This window comes from Drosophila montana, unplaced genomic scaffold (genome assembly GCF_035044405.1).
Source record: "Drosophila montana isolate Dmon_TW-CO22-7 unplaced genomic scaffold, ASM3504440v1 contig_3200_1, whole genome shotgun sequence".
NCBI classification, from domain to species: domain Eukaryota; kingdom Metazoa; phylum Arthropoda; class Insecta; order Diptera; family Drosophilidae; genus Drosophila; species Drosophila montana.
Genome location: NW_026998080.1, coordinates 4,202,171 through 4,217,906, shown reverse-complemented (window position 1 = coordinate 4,217,906; position 15,736 = coordinate 4,202,171). Strand labels below are relative to the sequence as shown.

The 15,736-nt window shown below is 36.9% G+C and overlaps 2 protein-coding genes across 2 annotated transcripts; one reads left to right on the top strand and one right to left on the bottom strand.

Annotated features, from left to right (window-relative positions):
* Positions 1-3,363: 3,363 nt before the first annotated feature.
* On the bottom strand, positions 3,364-9,408 carry p120ctn (adherens junction protein p120). Its single transcript, XM_064686686.1, has 4 exons — positions 9,251-9,408; positions 6,823-7,668; positions 5,706-6,262; positions 3,364-5,649 (listed from the first exon to the last, which is right to left on the bottom strand). Exons 2-4 carry the CDS (start codon positions 7,647-7,649, stop codon positions 4,712-4,714), a joined length of 2,322 nt encoding a protein of 773 aa, XP_064542756.1. The 5' UTR covers positions 7,650-7,668; positions 9,251-9,408; the 3' UTR covers positions 3,364-4,711.
* A 1,056-nt stretch (positions 9,409-10,464) lies between these two features.
* On the top strand, positions 10,465-14,230 carry tsr (Cofilin/actin-depolymerizing factor homolog tsr). The gene is made up of 4 exons (XM_064687466.1): positions 10,465-10,623; positions 12,875-13,065; positions 13,775-13,880; positions 13,935-14,230. The coding sequence occupies exons 1-4, from the start codon at positions 10,621-10,623 to the stop codon at positions 14,079-14,081; spliced, it is 447 nt and encodes a 148-aa protein (XP_064543536.1). The 5' UTR covers positions 10,465-10,620; the 3' UTR covers positions 14,082-14,230.
* The last annotated feature ends 1,506 nt before the right edge of the window (positions 14,231-15,736 follow it).

The following is a 15,736-nucleotide window of genomic DNA, read 5'->3' as shown; positions in this document are numbered from 1 at the left end:
ATTTTGCGCTGGAATCGATCAGTACCTTCTGATCTCTACCAAGCGAATGACTGTGAGATGAAAGTATAGTTACAAGTATGAAGCTTTTTAAATGAACACTGAGGAATATTTAAAATGATGGGATATTCTACTGTGAGGTATTTAGATGAGTCTCCTTGTGCGTAGGTCGCAGGGGTGTAACCTTTGGAGGCGTCTCTCTCTGATGGGGTCACCCTGGCGACCGCGTTTGGATGCCGCAGCAGCTTGTTGGCGTATAATAAGTTTAAGATGGCTGTTGAATAAGTTTAAGATGGCTGACGCCGTGCCACAGACTTGGATAGCGTATGTCCAGCAGGGCGCTAAAATCGTTTTAATAAGCAGCTTTAATAGCCAGTCGAGCTTTTGGAGCCTTCTCGAGCATTTTGCTCTTGTTGCTGAGATACTGGGCCCCCATATGAGCTTACGGTCCAAGTGGACTCCCACGTAGCAGAATGAGCAGGTGTGCTTAGTGGTCCCTTCATCGAACCGTAGCCCCTGGCACCAGTCTGGGTTAGCGCAAGCGGACTTGGCACTGATTATGGCGATGCTCCAGTTAGCTGTCCAAGTTTCAACCAGCAGAAGCCAGTCCTGCACAGCATTTGTTGTGGCCTGTAAGGATTCGTTCGAATCCAGGAAGGGCAGAAGGCCAGTCTCACAGAGCGGAGGTTCTCTGCTTTGTCCTAGTGTTGGGAGGTCGGCCTTGTAGAGCGTGTACAGCACCGGGCCGAGGACGCTGTTTTGTGGGACAACACCTGCGTTGATGCCTTTGACACACAAGCTTTCGTCGTTGACGGCCACGTTAAAGGTGGGTCCCGCCAGAAATGAGCTCAGGATGCTGAAATATAGCGAAGGAGTAGGGCGTTGGTTTTTAAGACAAGGCTATCGCGCCAGACCAGCTCACGGTCAACTACCTGGACCTGCTCGAGGCAGCCGTGAGATTTTCTATAGCCAAACTTATGGTCCGATACCAGGCGCGTGACCTCGTCGAGCTCGAGAAATCGACTTAGTAGGTGTCGCTCAAAGACTTTAGAAAGCGTCGGCAGCAGGCTTATAGGGTGGTATGATTCCAGCTGTGTTACCGGTTTACCGGGTATGGCGATCATGATGATTTTCGCACTGCTTTGTGGTGGACAGCAAACGCATTTGCTTTCTCCTCATCCGATCGAAGCCAGAGGCCAAAGTGATCCGTGATCGGAGGGGTAAAAATAGTTTGCCTTTTAATGCTTTTAGTGAGCTTCCACACTGAGAAGGTGCTGTTGCCGTCATGCCCAGCTGTTTCCAGAATGCTGTCTAGGTTTTCCCTTAAAGTCCTAGCCAGCGTCGACGGAGCTGGTTGGACCTGCTGACCATTTCCGCCTTGGCAGAGGGATCACCGTTGCGGATGTACAGCCTCCTCAGAGGCTTTTTGTCCGCAAGAAGACTCCTGGCCTTTGGGCTTAGTAGGGAGCTTCTAAAGGTGTTAGTGCGCGTCGGGAGTTTTCGGCGCTGCACGTCTGGCAGCTTCTGTTATTTTCGCTGTGCGGTGGTCGACATAGCTCTACAGTTCACCTGCTGTATTTATTACGACGTTGAGCTCCATGGTGTCCTCGAGGCACGTCCGGTAGACGTCCAAGTAAGAGCGCTTCTTAGTCTCAACTTATCATGTCAGAATCCCTTGTAGACCTCTTTATGGATAGCAAGTTGCCTCTCCAGTGGCTATGACTTCGATGCCTTCGGTTTCAGTGACAGAGAAGAGCGTTTTCCCTCTGGGTCACATCCGGTAATTTCCCCACCAGCGATGTTTGGCGTTCCAGTCTTCCCCTGCCAAGAATTTTGGGCCGAGCTGGTCGCAGAGGGCTTGAAAGTGCGCCTCAGTCACTCATAGGTATACTGATGCAAGGTTGAAGTCGTCTCTGTCGGATCCGAGTCGGATAACAGCGGCTTGCATATGCCAGTGGCAGGACGACTCAAGCGGATGGTATGACAAGGATGACCTGATCTGTATTGGTGCTCCTCCATGTTGGCTGTTTTATCTGGGTGGTTAGCGGTGTGATGGTGATACGGGAGCAGAAGTGAGTTTCCATGAGAAGAAAAAAATCGATGTGGCGGAGCTCTATGAAGGCACAGATCTCAACTGGGTCATTCTGGGCACTGTTATTTTTTGCGCTTGCATACAAAATACATCATTCTGCCCAGCTCGAGGGCTGAGTTGTTAATATAATTGACTCATCCTGATCTTATTACCTATATTTTGGTTATTTCTTCGGGTTCTATCTTAATAACCCTTGCTTCGGCATCCATTGTCACTTATGCGGATACCATTGGACGGACTGCAGGTCATTTCAATATTGGCCGAGGCAGTTGTTTTTTTGTTGACTGTTGGCAAATTGGATGACTACCTCGTTTAAATTATGGAGCGTGTACTTCGTACTACAGAGTACGGAGAGTAAATAGAATTCCACTCTCACTACCTAAACAGGTACGAAAAAACACATCTAATACAACACAGCCCACAAACAAGACAAAACCTTTTATAATTTACGAGATTTGCTCAAAAAACAGGATTACGAAAACGATTTTTATCGATTACTTGGAAGCGGGGCAAGTTATCGATTATCGGAAATAAACTCGTACTGCGCATGCACTAGGAGGACCTACATGCCAAATTTCAAGTCGCGACCTCATAGGTTCTGAGATCCTTTCATTCATACATAGGGGCAGACAAACTTGGCTAGAGCTATTGATGCTGACCTAAAATATATACTTAAAATATATCGCTACCAGCCCGCTACCACCAAATTGCTATAAATCATTTAAATATACCAATTTGTATTGCCTACCAATTAAAGCCGTAATTTTAATGCAATTGACTTTTTGAGAATATAAAAATATTCCATAGTACAATAAGATCTACTGTTGAAAATTTCATAAGGATCGGTTAAGCAACACAGCGGCAGCTACTACAAAACGCAAGAATTTCTGTATACATGATATCAACAGCATCACAATTGCGACTGTGTTGTTTTCTATTGGCTTTATTGGTGCTGGTAGAAGAGGGTTCAGAGTACCCGCTGGTCGAGAACTCACGACTATGGCCTCTAACTTGTTCTTATTTAGAAATCTTTGACGAAATTGTCCCGTGTGTTGACTAACCAATTGAACTCATCTGTCCCATCTAGACTATAACGTAACTATTCTGCTTTATCTCCTAAATGTTTAACTAAATATGGCTTCCATGAAACATTCCGGATGCTTTGTGTTGAGTACAATAAACTAGTCTGGAGTCTTACGTTATACGAATGATATCGGTAGAGCAGGATATGGGATCTCGTACGTTGCAAAAGCTTTCTTACAAAAACACTGATGTTTGATTAATATAGAAATATTAGGTATCTGGCGTCGGCACAAGTAATAAACCTTCAGCGACCCGCAGAAAACTATTTATTTTGACTATTGATTTTAAGATATACATTTTATAATGTTTATATAAAAATTAAAAATAAAAAATATATTTTAGTTTTATGACAAACCCCGAATTACTATTCTTGTTTAATTTAGTAAAAATCAATACAAATTATTCAAGTTAATTTTTTCTCATGACCGTTACGGTGTGCGAGATTAAACCCTACCCACTGATTTTAATTGTGTAACAATATATAAATATACATACATTTACACAAATCTAATATTTATTTGTAGCCAAATGCATAAAGTCGGTCTGAAATAAATCACACCTCTTATAATTATGTTTATCCATGCTATTCTTATTAAGTATCAAAGGAAACAAAAATTTCTACTACAATAACTTAGGAAACACAAAATTTTTTCTTTGGGGTCTTTATATTTATATAATTCTAAGGGCTAAGGGTCTTTTTTACAGCTTCAGAAAAAGTAGTCGAATCATTAAAAAAAATATAAAAATAATTATATACAATTAATTGGCCACTAAATAATAAATAAATTAACTTTCTGATGTAGTTTAATGCGATATAGCCATAACAAACTTGTCTTAGCACTTGAATTCTGACGATCTGACAAGCAAATTTTAAGGCTGAAATCATTTATTGATTTATGCTTTATACTACCAATTGCAACCAACATTTCAATTGCCCAACTCATAAAGCTTTTGAAATCGACGCGTTTATACAAATGGAACAACGCACAGACCAACGGACATGGCTAGTTTTATCCGACTATTCATCATTTGGCTATATATATATACTCCTGTTACAATCATTTGCACAATTGCACCAAGTATAAGAAAAACTTACCCGTCGTTAAACTACATTAGAAAATTATGGTGGCATTTGATTTTAGCGCTCGTCGAATCCAACAAAGATATTTTTAGCAGACAGAACTTTACTTTTACATGCTAATCACTAATTCGTTTCAGTATGATGTTACTACAGAGAATAGCAAGTAAGCTTAATGGTGTTAACGTATTCTAAATGAACTGAGAAAATACTCGGATTTCCAGCTCTAAATGTTTAAAAATAATTTTTTCGCACATACTTAAAATGTTTACTTTGCATTGATATGTAATAAATGTCTACTGACAGAAAAAATGTAACAACCAAATCTTACTTTCATACACTCCACCACCATAGAAACAGTAAAAAGCCCCAGTAAAACAATTATTTTTTCACCTCTTAGTTATTTTAAGAGTTATATAGTGTGCATATATAACTAGTAAAATAAAAAACAAATATACACTTTATAATTGTTTTCGAACCATTTCTGACAACAATGCTGAATCGTTGCTGGACATGACAGCTCCAGTTCCATCTTTATTTCTATATGATGAGTTCTGGGCACGTTGAATTGTTCTATCCTCGTAACGCGTTCGTCCCTGAGATGCCATTGGTCTATTTAGCGTATTGTTTGCATTATTTGGTGAGCTTGGTGGGGTGCTGTGAGCTGCAAAGTGTTTATTAACAAAATCCTGCTCCTTCCATCCATTTTTCTTATATACTTCACGCAGTTCGTGGTGCTGCCACATTGTGTACAAAACTTGACTAGCAAACTTTATAACACACGAAGTATATTGTTCTTTGCGTCTTGTTATATTCATTAGTCTATCTACACCACCTGCATCTAGAAGAGAACGCGCGAACTCTGGATTCTTTTTAATGACTTCATTAATGGTTGCCAATACTGCTGTGATGGTATCATCTGACGTATTTTGGTCGTGTTGAGCATTCCCAGACGGAAGTTTTTGAACCAAATCGCGCATAGCATACTTGCCAATCAATTCTTTATTTCGTTGGTCAATAGCAAGGTTGCGTAGTGCAGTGGCAACAGCACAAACGACACGATCAACTTCCATCCGTAAAAGTTCTACAAGTATCGGAAGACCTTTTTCTTTGCGCACAGTAGCTCGAATATCAATGCTTGGTTGCCAGTAACAAGCAGACAAATTTTGAATGGCTCCAGCAGCGGCCTCCAGAGTTTCTGGGTTTGAACAACTTTGCAGTAAGGAAAGATAGAATTGTACCACCTCAGGTTGCCACAACTGCTCATATCCTTTGTTTGTTTTATTCGTTGTTCCTGAATTCTTTGAATATTCCGTGGAAAATATGTAGTCCTGTTGCGACTCATTTAATGCCAAATCCTTCTTTTTTTTACTTGTCCCAAAGCATCCCAAATTTTCACCTGGATACAAATAATCACAACTTAATATAATTATAGTGAAAAACTAAGTGTGTTACCTTTTGAAGACGACGGAACAGCCCTTTCTTGAATAATAAAAGGATGTTTATCATAATTTGGATCTTCGACTTCTTGGCATCTATACGAGAGATTGCGAAGAATGCAGACGCAGTTTTCTACTGTTTTATTTCCTATGTTGTTTTTTTCAATGGAAGATCGAACAACGTAGAGAAGAGATTCGACCAAGTGCTCACAGTTACGAAGGCATTCTCGTGCGTGCTCGCCAGCTGAACTGACATTTCGCAAAACTCCAGACGCATTTCGAAATACTGTTGAAAAGCATGTTTCCCCGCAACAGATAGGATCCCAGCCTGAGTGGGGTTTAATAACGTTACATACTATAGCAGCCAGCGCCTCATCAATAATTGACCGTTTAATGTCTTCACAGGAAGACATATTCCATAAAACTCCAGTTACCAATTCTTTAACTTCCGTTTCTTGAGACCGGCAAAGAAGGTGTACCAAAGCTTCTATTCCTCCGGCATTTTTTATTGCTCGTTTATTTTCATCATTCTGTCTACCATATGATAAATTGCGTAATGCCCCACAAGCATTTCTAAAAAAAAAAAACAATTATAATTAGTATAGGAGGTTTTGTAGTATTGTATTTATTAAATTTTTGATACATAAGGCATTAATGATGTCAAGCTTCTCTTCATTGATTAAAGCCGATTCCCAAGTGAATGAGATTGTCAATATTAATCAAAATATTCAAATTATTTGGAAGCTGCTCCGACAAAAGTAGAAAATTGGTGATTAAAAAAAACTTTTTAAAAATAGGAAACTTGTAAGCATTTTAAAAACCCAAAACAAAAAATTGCAATATGATATTTTCATAATATTTTTTTACCAGTACAAAAATCCTGCTTTAATGAATATAACTTTGTAGGACCAGACTTATGTTTAGACACTAAATACCAGTATATACAAGTGTGCGTTGAATGATCAAAAAATGATAGGCAATCCAATTTCACTTGAACGGTCGTTTTTTTTTTTGTCATTGAATATTGCTATCAAATGTATGTGCCCAAGGATTTAGTGTATACATTTGTAATTGTAATGTAATCTACTCACCTCAGGATATAACATAAAATTCATTTGGGTTTGGGCACTTACTTATGAATATCTGGCGCATCGTATGATAATAAACGAATTAAAGGTGGTATTCCTCCCAAAGTTCTTGTACGCTGCTTATTTGGATCATCCATATAACATAAATGTTGAAGGTATGCAGCAGCATTCGCTTTTATAGCATTATTAGGATTACTTAGAAAGCTTATTACTTCAGAAAGGTTTGGGTCACGCCATCTCATTGTTGAACAAAGATCACTGTCCGATCCACCAATGAAATCCTCTTTGTCTGTGACTCTGGGTGGAACAGTGTTTAGTGAACTTGTGTTAAATGGTACTAATTTGAAATCGCCTTGATTCTCAAAAGATCTACATTGAGAATCTATAGCTGATTCAGATCCATTAAGGTTATTGTCGAATGGTCTCGAAGCAAATTGTTTTATATTTGCACTTACACCGGGCAATCCATAATTGGCATCTGAAGTATAACCATATGGCATAGATGGTTCGTCTGTATAATGAGGTTCTAGCCCACACGGTGGTAAGACAGGTATACCAAAATCACCTGCTTCATCAAACTGTGGAGTTTGTATGTATCTTACGGTTGGAACTAATGTATGGCCTTCCATACCGGGCATAGCCACTTCTTGTGGAGCTGTTTCTATTTTACTTTGAGATCCAATTGCAGAGCAATGAGGAGCTATACGTGTGATAGTTCCAATACCAGTTGGCTTTGAAATATATAATGGTGTATTTGTATATCCGGCAGCGGTGTATTGCTCAAAGTTTTGAAAAGCAGAATATTGGGCTTGTATATGACCCGCTTCCGTTACCAATGACTGCTCCAAATTTGAATTTTGTTGAGGATTCATTTTAAAAGCAGTCTAAAATCTGGAACAAAAGAAAATTGTTGTTTATGTATGTATCAAAATAACAAGAGTTTTCTACCAAAACCAAATGCACTCCATTCTCGTTTGCCTTAGCTTTATAATGAAAGCTTTGTCGTTGTTTCGTAGCTTATAATGCTTAAGTAGTTATAGATAAGGGCTATGGACAAGGACTTGCTACTTTTAATAACTATAAAGACAACATGCTCACTTTTGGTGTTGTTGGCTTGCCTTTAATTGGCAAACATTTTACAATCACAATACAATTTATAGAGCAAAATTGTAATCACCAGGACCCTGTACTTTTAAGAGCTTTGTTGAGTTGGTAAAAATTCTTTTCTTCAGAAACTCGTTACCCTATAAATATTGCAAAATAATTTCTACACTTTGTTTTGATTTCAACGATAATTGGTACATAGACATGTCCGTCTGTGTTTCCGATCGTCCGTTCGTATGTATGAGCGCAAGGGCCTACATTTAGAAAGGGCTTTACGGGGTCGGAGATGCTTCCTTCTGTATGTTATTAACATTTGCACAGAACCCTAACACCGTATTCAATATATATCAAGGTATAAACAGTATATGTACTCTCAGACTATGTATATGCTCTGCACTCTCCTTTGTAGCTACATAAATACCAAAACACATACATACATGCCAAAATAAATACCAAAATACACACATAGTAGGCGCAATGTCTATGCGGAAAAGGCGCAGCTTGTAGTGAAATGAGTTTTTTTTTATATATACATCAGTATGTGTAAGATAGATTCCGTAAAGGATATTTTCTATTTATGATTAACAATACGCCCTATTGTAATAGATAAACTTTAAGGCCTATCTTTTTATTCCATGCCTAGATTGTAAGCTTTTGTTCTTTGCTGATCGCGCTTGATTTACGAGCACAACAAATTTCAATTACATATAAACATATTTAACCCAAAGTTTATGCAAACAAATTTTTTACTTTATTTTTTTATGGAAAGCTAACAATGAAAACTTGTATGTAATGGCAAAGGTGTGTATGTATGCATATTGGTTATTTTTCCTGCACTTAACATACATGCATACATTATTTTAAAAGGGCACGCCCCTTTCAGTTGCATGTAAATATGTATTCGCATTGACTTTTTACATATTTTTGCACAGATTAAACAATAGACATCACGTTAAATTAATACACTTTACAAATCAAAGTTATTATATATTTGCAAAAATGTTTATATTCTTTTGTCACAGCAGATTTAAGGAAGCGGGTTTTGAAAGAGGCATACGGACAAATATTTATATGTACATACTAAAAATATTGATTTTTCGCAGATCTCACTAGTTCACTTTACAAAAATGAATGTACATAAATATACATCGAAAATATAACTATTTTATTACTTCCAATGGCATTTTGTTTACAAACCTTTCTAGCATTTAATTTTAGTATATGTATAATATCTCTGGTACAACATTATGTTTTTTTTTTATTGATAATTATTCGAACATTCGTATGTGCTTTCTGCATGCGTTACATTCGCGTCAGATGCATTTATTTATGAATTTAGTTTGAGATTTATGATTATATTTTAACTCACCTTAAAAATACCAGAAAGATATGATAACATTCATATTAACTTAAATAGACGTGAGGTATTTTCGACCAAAAGACTCCACGAACAGCACTACAGATATATTATTCTTTTACCTGCTAATTCGAACTTGGAGTTGATCTATTTATTCCGACTGTGTTTCGAGTTGCCAGTTCTTTTAAAATAAAACTAGCGTCGTTATAGAATTTATGGACATGGAACACGTATGCTGATTGAACTATGATGACTAAGTGCTTACCACTCTTAGGTATCGAATATCTTATCTACTTTTGTCATGTTTCTTAACATTTCAATAGTTGCCTCGATAAAGTTTGGTCAAAAATATATTTTAAATTTGTTTGATCATTAGATTTCTGAAAAATAAATTTAAGCAGAACCTTGCAAATTTGTTTAAAATTATACAAGCGTGTATACCTCAGCCGTGCCCATGGTACGTATAAAATAAATAAACAAAGACCCGAACCTCGTGGAAATCGGATAAGATTTGACCGAGTTATGGGCGTGGGCAAATTTGAACTATGTCTACAAAGGATATTTGAGAGTACCATAAGTGAATGCATTTTTCAAAAAGTGTGAAACACCCATCAAATGAATTTGAAAATGAGTTTGATCGTTTTGCCGATCGGATGGTAAGCAAACAAGTTTCATACAAACGGTTTTCGCGAGTTTTCCACTAGTGCGGGTGGAATTTCCCAAAACCCTATATTAACGTTCACCTTCATCACATGAGGGAACTACAGTTAAAATATCATCTTCCTAGCTCTAACGGTATGGTCTGTGCGTTGATCACAAATCAATCTGTCAATAAGCTAGTCAGTCAGTCGGGACAAATAGTTTTATATATTAAGATTGAATAAGTAAATGAACAACGCTTTCCACCATTTGGAGGTAGAATTTTCTAAAAAGTCATCATATCTTCCTTGACAGCCGGTCCATCAACATTTTAATTATGTGCCGCCAGTTGTCCATTTCATTAAATACAATAGCCAACAATAACAAAACACACTAGCTGGACATTCAGAATCACGTTTAAGATTTATCGACAAGTATGGACGCACGCTCGAAACGCTAGACAGTAATTTGAGTACCAACACTGCGATCTCTCCCAAGCATGACTGTCTTTCAATATTGTTCCATTTTCACCATTTCGCTTACACTTACAATATGTATTCCACCCATCTTTGATTAGTCCAGCGACTCATGCATTAATCGATATATTGGAACCACCACCCAAATTGATTAGTCCGGTTTTTCGTTGTGGTCGGAAGGCTAAGAAGTATTTCTGTTTAAACTTAAATATATACATTGCAATTGGTTTATAAATTTTGTAAAAGTATTCGCATATTGCAGAAAACATGGTAAGGGCTTAAAGAGCTGTATAGTAGGTTTAAGATGAAATTTAATAATAAATATGGATGGGTACATACATATGAGTATGTACGTTCACATCTTAGCACATCATACTGAAAATACGATGATTCATGAATATTCGCGATGGTGGCATACACTAAAAATATAATTATTTGATATGTAGTTATTTTTATAAATCCAGAAAAGTTAGCCTAAATATGTATATAACATTGCGTTATAAGTATGTATATAAGCTAGTTAGACACATTTATATCTACACATATACATATGTATATAAAGTTATATATATATAGACTCAATCCAAATATGTATACTTACGAATGTGTATATGCACGCAGACATGCTTGTATATTTATGGATACATCGGTATACATACACATGTATTACATACAAAGACATTAGTCAGAGTATGCTGAGTAATATTCGGAATATTAATCGGAGCCATCACTATTTTCGGTTGTTTGAACATTTATGTATATTTATACATAAATACAAATGTATGGAAATTTATACATGTATATATATATTTTTTTATAGTATTTTAGTATACACATTTTCAATGTGCATGTCCATGCGGAAATGTGTGGGTATGCCGGTTAAAATTTTACACAAACTTGCTCTTCGTATTTGTATATATTTGATTTTTGTATGTATATACATATGTACGCAAAAATAATAAATTTTTTGACCGTCAATATATGCGATATTAAGGAAACTTTATCTAAAATGAACTGGTAACCCACATGGAAAATTTTTCAATCATTTTTTTTTTATATTTTTATATGTCTATATATACATATATGCAAAATATTTATATGAATATAAATGTCTTGGGATTTGCTAGTTATTCTCTGTAACTTTATCTAGCTCACTATCTATGTCTACATCATAAAATAGTTTTTCAGTAGCCTATTATTTGATATACTGATCAATCTTGTATCCGGCTAAATGAAATTTATTTGTCATATGTATGTATATTATGTAGCAGGCCATCGATTGAAATTTGATTGGTCTTTCTACTTTTTATACCTTGTGTACGTCCTATCAATCGTTAGGTAATATTATTCGCAAATGCACAATAAAAGGCAAAAGAGAAGTCTGCCACCCCAAAAGGCCTTCACACATACATATATGTATGTATATATATGTGTACATAAAGTGGTTTGCAAATTTGTCTTGATGAACACAACTTTTAACTACCGGCATTTGGATAGTTCATCGGCATAGGATAACGGTGCATTTATTATGTCTAAAAAAAAAGCGAACATCAAAGAGTTGTGTATCCGATGTTGTACTAATTAAATAAATAAAAATATATAAACATAAGTATTTATATTCCTTATAAGCAATGAAGATGAAGAATATTTTAAAGTTAATACACTTATTAATTACTTTATTACTTTTTAATAAATATTTTCCATAACAAATATACTTTTTTGTTAAGATGTGAGCCGCAGTTGACAAAAATCTTTATGGTTTGTTTTGTTTCATTAACCAACACTAAATGGTAAATGGTGATAATAGTTTTCATAGTCCGTATTGGAAACATTTAAAATATTTGTTATATCCTAAATACGTACGGGGTCAACAGGTACATCTCTAACCCAGCGGGTATTAGAGGGTATTATAATTTTGTCATATTGTGTTTAACGCACAGAAGGAGACTTCTCCGACTCCAGAATGTAAAGATATTCTAGATTAGCTTCAGCAGTTTATGTAGTTATGTCCGTCTGTTTGTTTCTATGCTAACTATAGGAAGAATCGGTTGAAAAATGAGTTTGTTTGGAAAAGTATTGTTTCCTAAGAAATGTTCATCAAACTCAGGGTTTTTCAAGCTTTACTATTCTAACATATCTGCTAAACCGTAAGACTAGTAAGTTAGCCTAAACCAAAATTAAATATTTAGAGCTTAATATTTTAGCAAATTATAAATTTGATGAATCTATGAATCTTTATTTTCCATTAATGGGTCAGCCATAAAAAATACATTAGTTATATAGAGAAACGTAGAAGTGTACCGATATAAAAATCGGAAAACACTTTTCATTTATTTTCAATATACAGCTCAGAAAAAGAGCTTAAGCTTCTGTCAGCTGTTCTGACAGAATATGATTATCAGTGTTTAAGATACAAACATTATATTGAGCTTCACTATATCTCCAGGTGTATGTAGCTTTTAACATTCCAATGATAAGTCTTCCTTGTTGCCTTATTCATGTCAATCCTTATAATCGACAGGCTTCTGGAGTAACTGTATCGGATGTATGCAAAACAACATACGAGGAAATAAAGAAGGACAAAAAGCACCGTTATGTTATTTTCTACATTCGTGATGAAAAACAGATTGACGTTGAAACTGTTGGAGATCGGAACAGCGAATACGACCAGTTTCTAGAAGATATTCAGAAGTGTGGTCCAGGAGAATGCCGGTAAGTTAAATGTAAAACTGCCAAAAATGGATTTGCCTTCTGTAAATTCTGAATCTCTAGACATCCATATCTTCCATATTACCATACTTAAAAATAATTGCCTTTAGAGACATAACCAAAAATATCCCAGCCATGCCACACTGATACAGTAGTGTAGTTGTGGGAGTTTAGGTCACAGTTTAAAAAAAGTATGAAGGCGGAAAGAAGCATCTCTTACTCCATGAATGGGCTGACACGATCTAACATCGATAGGTTGGCTCGTAATGTTTTATTGGTAGGGGAAGGCTCAGGGGATCTCCTGTTCGAGTACACCCCTGGACAGCCGGATCCAAGTTTTATCCAAGAATGGCAAATAACAAAAAAAATTTCTGTAGAGATTAAATTCTGTCTGAAATGAATGTTGTGGGGGACAAAGAGGTGGGAAAGCCAAATTTTTGTCGCTGAGGGATCGCTAAATGACAGCCCTGGCCTTGTTGACCACATGAGAGTCGAATTTGAGTTTATGATCCGGCATGAGACCTAAAAAGTCATTAGTTTGCATTTAGATTAGCTTCATACCAGGACTCAAATGCATGAAGAGCCGCTTGAAAGTGGATACAAAAGCTATATGGTTAAATGCAAGGCACAACTTTACATTATCAACATACATGTAACCGAAAAGTTCCATTTAGAATATGAATTTGATACAATTTTTGTTTTTATGTTTCAGATATGGTCTCTTTGATTTTGAATATATGCATCAATGCCAAGGCACGTCAGAGAGCTCAAAGAAACAAAAACTGTTCCTTATGTCATGGTGTCCTGATACTGCAAAGGTATATTTTTGATTGTTTGACTTTAAAAACTAACTAATATGTTCCATACTTTAGGTTAAGAAGAAGATGTTGTACTCTAGCTCCTTTGATGCATTAAAAAAATCTTTGGTGGGTGTACAAAAGTATATACAAGCTACTGATTTATCAGAAGCATCTCGTGAGGCTGTAGAGGAAAAGCTTCGTGCTACTGATCGCCAGTAGGCTGCAATGACAAACGTCTCTGTGCAATGCATTTAAATAATTGCATGAATCAGTGATTATATTTGTATCCGGTCAAGATCCCCAATTTGTATGAGAATTTTCTACATAATTTGTATTTTCAGTATAAATAAAGAAAATTATAATGAAAACTTTTTGTATCAGTTAATTTTAATTGTAAATAGGAAACATTTGTAAAACGAAATATTTGTGTTACCTACATTAAATTAAAAATAAGTAACCTTAGAGCCCCGACTGATTGCAAGAAGTTGCGATAATGCCTTGGAATGGCCTCTCTGTACTGACGGTTCATACTCAGTTTTGCGTCAATTAAAAGAGAGCCTGGCGACTGCCTCTGTTCTAGCTTGTCCTGAATTCTTCGCCAGGTTCGTGCTGCAGACCGACGCTAGCGAATATGGACACAGTGCAGTGCTGACGCAAACGATAGAGGAAAAGGAAAAGGAGTGCCTGGCGATCTTGTGGTCGATCAGGAAGTTGCTATTTAGAAGGGCTCGACTCAATTTATGACCTACCTTCGGTAGAATTGAACGTTGGGGTTTAAAATTCTGCAGTTCCAGTTCGGCAGTTCCAGTTAAGGCATCCTCCAAGCAGTGGTGGTCGATTCTCCCTGCAAATGGTCGCGAATATGCGTGCCAGGATCGCCAAAAACATCGACCATTTCTCCGACTACATTGAAGAAAACGGGCAACCTTACCTAAATTTGTTAAACCTTACAAACGACGAGGAATATATCCCATGGAAACTTCAGAGAAGAGAGTGTTGCTGGAATATCATTATGCGTCCACTGATGGAAACCAAGGCGTGAGGAGAACTGTAACAAGACAAGTCTAGAGCTACTACTGGCCCGGCATGCTCCGCGAAGCCGCCAAGTTTGTGAAATGCTGCGAGGTCTGCCAGAAGTTTAAGACTGAAAAACTAAAGCCGGCTATTTGTATGTTGACGAGACAGGAGGCAAAATTTAAGGCAGTACTTTGTAAGTGTTCCTTGAGTTTATGTTTTATCATCAATCCGATCATCCAACCTTATGAATTCCATAAAGAGCTAACGCACACGTAGTCTGTATTTCTTTCTTGCATTCTTACATTAATTACTTGGATTCTAAATTAGAAATTTCTTAAAAAATGACAACTGCTCTAATTGAATGTGTAAATCCTAAAATGAAAAATTATTCTTTATTCTTGAGCCTAAAACATGAAATAACTCCGTTGTTAAATCAACACGAGAAGCGGTTCCGACATAGGAAATGAATTGTTATTAACTTTTAGGTACATGGTTACATGGCATGGCTATGGTTTTGATGGGGGGTGGTGTGTGAAAGTGCGAGGGGCGGTTTATGTGGCTGCTTAATCCACCTCCCCCATGTGGGATGCATATTCGGTGTCGTCAACTTGAGATGGAGCATCGCCAGCGCTTTGGGCATCTTCGGTGGTCATGGTCTCAACCTCATCTATGCTAAGACCCAGCTTGATCATACGATAGATGCGGCTAGCGTGCAAGCAAGGCTGTTTATCGAGAAGCCAGATAATAATTCGTGACGGCTTGAAATTTGCTACAAGTATAGAATTATGTTTTCTCGCTAATGACCCAGCCATGGAGAGTGCATTAAAATTTCAACGTTATCTTCAGCTTGCGTAGCT